The following is a 4,862-nucleotide window of genomic DNA, read 5'->3' as shown; positions in this document are numbered from 1 at the left end:
TCTCTTAGTTTTGCTTCGATTCCTAATGTTTTCTTTCACGTCTTTATCTTTAACTCTATCTGGCATTTGCTGATGAAGTTCCTCACCCTCCTCATTCCTCTGATCATCTTCTCCTGGAATAAATAGAGGGATCCTCTTAGCACCTGGGAAAGCTATTAAGGTCCAAAGGCATCTATGTGACTGCCGGAGGAATGGACTGACAGCCCTTTGGCCTCATGAAGGTTGGCTGATTTTAAGCAACCCTCCAGTTTACCCACACTATCTACTATTTAAGAATATCTTATCCCCTTAAGAGTCACAGCTGAGCTCTTGCCCAGAAGCAGTTTCTGAGCCAAAATTTTCCACCTCCCAGAAGGCCTCCCTCCCTCCTTACCAAGCACGGTGTATAATTGTACCAATCCAAATATTGCTCAGAAGTGAATCTGAAATCCCCCATGGGCTATTCCTTGCCTGTTCCCTTGACATAAGCACGAAGGATACTCACTCTCAGCCTGCTCAGATGGGAAGGAAATATGCCCTTGGGATCCTTTTGAGAAACTCTCCAGCCTTTCTTTGGATGCGAGGTCATTGTCTGTCAGGACCAAAGTCTCCCTTATACTTCTGGCTTCTTTCGCTAAAATAGAAGGAGGGAGAGAGAGAGAAAGAGAGAGTGAAAGATTTCATTCTTATATGGGAAATGAAAGACGTCCAAGAGTAAAAATTCTTCTGGAAGAGCAGAACCATGATCAAAGCCCACAATCCCAAGCAGTATAAGGGGACTGGATCCGCGAGGTAAAACACCCTAGTTCCTCCAAGGGTGAATGTGATTTTATGTTTGCTTATTTATTTCTTTATACTTTTATACAGCACGTATAAGGGGGAAAAGAAGTTAAATGTGATTTTAAAGAGGCCTGTTCTGTATCACAGGTGTTTGTGGGGTTTTTAATATCCCTGCAGCTCACATCCTTACCTTTTTCAAGGCCACACGCCAAAACGTGGTAATAGGTTAATTGTGAAAATCTGTATTCAGTTGTGGAGCCAGAAGGGAGGGGGAATTAAGAGGTTGCTGACAGCCTCTGGAAAATTCCATCAGGCAGGACCCTTGATTGGGTCGTTAGGACTGCCTGACCCTAGAGAGGCAGAAAGTAAAATATGGGGGTAGACCAGAAGGAAGCCATGCTAACTTTAGGCTCATGCCATGCTAGTACTCCCTGTTATTTTCTCGCTTCATCACGATGAATAGTTTTCCATAGAGGAACTTAGGATACAGCTAGAATATTTAAGCTGCAATAAGAGTACCATCTAATACCAAGTATTTCATGTATTAGGGGCATGATGAGAATCATTCCATGGGCAAGGCTGCTGGAAGGGGAGGGAGCAAGTGAAGGGTGGGCTCTCCTAAAACAGGAGCTCTTGCAAGCCCAAGCCACTGGTATTCCCACAAGAAGGAAACATGGTAAGGAATCCAAGAGGCCAATGTGGATGAAGAGGGAACTGCGTGATGTGCTAAGGGAGAAAAAGGAAAGGTCAAGAAATGGAGGCAAGGACATGCCTCCAAAGAAGAGTATCTGTGGGTTGCCAGACCCTGTAGGTCAGCCATCAGAGAGGCCAAAGCTCACAGGGAGCTAAAGCTGGCCAGGGAGGCTCGCTACAAGAAGAAAATCTTCAGATAGGTGAGGAGCAAACGCAAGGTAATACAGGCGACAGGTGTGGAGAGCGAGAGACTCCCATGAGGCAAGCCCAGGAGATCTCATGTTCTCACCAGGAGATTGGCTTGGCAAATGCACAAGGTCTTTCTGATTCTGCATGAGTCTGTTGAATTACTGAGAGCACAATGAATTACTGAGAGGACAAGCTTTGCAACATTCAAAGATAATACGGGCTGTGAGAAGAACACAGTGTGATGTTAGTTAGAAGCTTCTAAGAGTAACGATTTCACTGTACAATGTGTGAGCTTGCTTTTCCCTCTGAATAAAAACACTGCTGACAGCCTGTCAGAAAACAGTTTGGTACAGAGAGACAGAGCTGATCAGTCAGCTTCAAGAAATCTGTTGTGGTGTGTCGTTATTGAACCCTCTCAAAGTCTACAGATGGGCCCACTGTTGGGTGAAAATGGAGAAATTTTGACAGAGGACAGAGAGACAGAGCTGATCAGTCAGCTTCAAGAAATCTGTTGTGGTGTGTCGTTATTGAACCCTCTCAAAGTCTACAGATGGGCCCCCTGTTGGGTGAAAATGGAGAAATTTTGACAGAGGACAGAGAGACGGCAGAAAGGTTTAATGCCTATTTTGCCAGTTTTTCCCTGAAGAAGAGAACAGCCTCATCTAGAGATGGTAGTAGGCAAGGCACAGCATCTGGACTGCTGATTGACATGGACAGAGAGGTAGTCGAGGAGCACCTGGCTGCGTAGAATGAGTACAAATCCCCTGGGCCAGATGGTATGCACCCAAGAGTGCTCAAAGAACTTTCTAGAGAGCTTGCAGATCATTTGTCCATCACCTTCCAGACCTCTTGGGAGGACGGGAGACGTTCCACAAGACTGGAGAAGGGTGGATGTTACTCTCCAATTTTCAAAAAAGGGAGGAGGGATGCCCCAGGAGACTACAGGCCAGTCCGTCTGACCTCTGTCCCAGGGAAGATACTGGAGCAGATTTTAAAGGCATTGTTCTGTGAGTATCTAAAGGACAACTTGGTGATCCAGGGAAGTCAGCACGGATTTGTCCCCAATAGGTCCTGCCAGACCAACCCCATTTCCTTCTTTGATCGAGTGATGAGCTTACTAGATCAAGGGAATGCTCTTGATGTTGTTTATTGGGATTTCAGTAAAGCTTCTGGAGAAGCTTCCCATGATGTTCTGATGGGTAAACTAGATGACTGTGGACTGGAGTCTAGGATAGTTGAATGGATAGGGAACTGCGTGGAGAACCGCATTCAGAGAACAGTTGTCAATGGCATTTCATTTGAAGGAAGGGGGTGTCCAGCAGTGTTCCCTCTAAGCTGAGTTAGTGTGAGCTAGCTCAAAGTCTTTTAGCCTCCAGTTCACAGATTTTTGTCTTAGCTCAAGAAGGAGGGCTCCAGAGCAAACTATTTTATGCAACAGCCAAATCGCTTACTCACAACTTTAATGCCAGCAGGTCACAAAGTAGAATTTTTGCTCACAAGACTCCACAGCTTAGAGGGAACATTGGTGTCCAGAGGGGTGTCACAGGGCTTGGTTTTGGGCCTGGTACTTTTCGATATTTTTATAAATGATCCCGATGAGGGCGTGGAGGAGATACTCATTACATTTGCAGATGACCCCAGATAACAGAGATAGAATTCAGCAAGATCTGAACACACTGGAAAAGTGGGCAGATGTGAACGAGATGCAATTTAACAAGGCTAAGTGCAGAGTTCTACAGCTGGGTAACAAAAATGAGGAACATGCATTCTGGATGTGGGATACACTTCTGGGTAACAGTGTGCATGAACAATATTTTGGGGTACGGGTGGACCGAAAGTGAAATATGAGCAGCCACTGTGACGAGGCGACAAAAAAGGCTAATGTGATCTTGGGGTGTATCAATAGATGCATAACATCCAAATCACAAGATGTCAGAGTCCCACTGTACACTGCCTGGTTCTGGCGGAGAGGTCTCCAGGCCCCGCCGGGAGGTTGGCATCTGCGCTCACCTAGAGCGTGGGACAACCTCCAGCCGGCCCTGGCCACAGCCCTGCTCCAAGTAGGGGACAGGCCTCCAAACAGTGTACTGCTATTCAGTATTTTGATTTATGCACCTTTGGCTCCTATGAAAGATCCTTACCCAGAAAGGCCACATTCCCATAGTTCTCCGACATAACTTCCCTGTACAGAGCTCTTTGTCCTGGATCCAGGAGCGCCCACTCTGCCTCAGTGAAACAGCTGGATACCTCCTCCAAGGAAAAGGGACACTGGAAGAAAAAACAGATCCACTCGTCAGGGATCACGCCAGTCAGAGGTTGCACACTGGAAGGGAGTAGTCTGGATAAGTACAGGATGAAAGACTTCGTATGGGGGGAAAAACAGCATTCATAGGGTCTCTCAGGGAGACACCTTGTAGAAACTACAGGAGCAAAAGCCTTCCCTGAGAAAGGAGAGGGGATCCAGGCTGTTCTCTGCTCATCTCTCCTACCTGGACTGGAGGTGCAGCAGCCGTTTCCACACCTCTGAAAAGAAGATGGCTCAACAGCATCTCTTCACTGCCTGTTACTGAGACAAAGGAGGAAGGAAAAGTGCTTTCTTTTTTCTTCCACAATTGTGAAACCTCGTCCAGCGTACACACTCAACAAGTTTTTAAACACTTTTTACTACATTCTTGGAGAGGCAGAAAAGATGCACTCTTAGCCCAAATTGGCAGTCTCCTGATAAGTGGGGAGAATTATCTTTAACAAAGACACAGCAAGAGGCAGGTAACTGGGATCTCCACCAATGTTTACGAGGATTTTTCCCTTAGAGAACTCTTGAAATAAACCAGTCAAAGCTTAACTGGAAAGCATTTTAATGAAATAAGAACAAAAGGAGAAGACACACATACAAACATTGAAAAATACACAAGCTAGCTAAGAGGAAGTCAGGGAAGGGCAGAGTCTTACAAAAAAAAGTTTTATGCAATTTGGCACCCAATATTTGCGTGTCTGATAGCAGGGGTAGTGGCACCAAGTAATAAACAGTACCAGAATTTATGACACTTCTAAATACACTGTGCACATAAGTAGAATATAGTTATAAATATATAGTTACTGGTTGTATTTTATTGCAAAAGCGTATGTTATCTCAAGTTATATTTTAAGCAGTTATTTCTACAGTTGCTTCTTTACAGGTATTGTGAAAATAAAAAAAATATTAATTAAAAATAAATGACACC

General features: G+C 45.0%; 1 protein-coding gene across 1 annotated transcript in view; it reads right to left on the bottom strand.

Annotated features, from left to right (window-relative positions):
* The window catches only part of LOC107110717 (zinc finger protein with KRAB and SCAN domains 7-like), a 16,506-nt gene that overhangs the window by 2,297 nt on the left and 9,347 nt on the right, over nucleotides 1-4,862 (bottom strand). Inside the window, exon 5 of the mRNA XM_015411513.1 lies at nucleotides 481-613. Coding sequence (XP_015266999.1) covers nucleotides 481-613 — 133 coding nt within the window. The remainder of the gene's footprint in view (nucleotides 1-480; nucleotides 614-4,862) is intronic.

The sequence above is a fragment of the Gekko japonicus genome, unplaced genomic scaffold (assembly GCF_001447785.1).
Source record: "Gekko japonicus isolate JY-2015 unplaced genomic scaffold, Gekko_japonicus_V1.1 scaffold6513, whole genome shotgun sequence".
Lineage (NCBI taxonomy): Eukaryota > Metazoa > Chordata > Lepidosauria > Squamata > Gekkonidae > Gekko > Gekko japonicus.
Note: the sequence above shows the minus strand (reverse complement) of the source record. Positions and strands in the feature narration are given on the sequence as shown.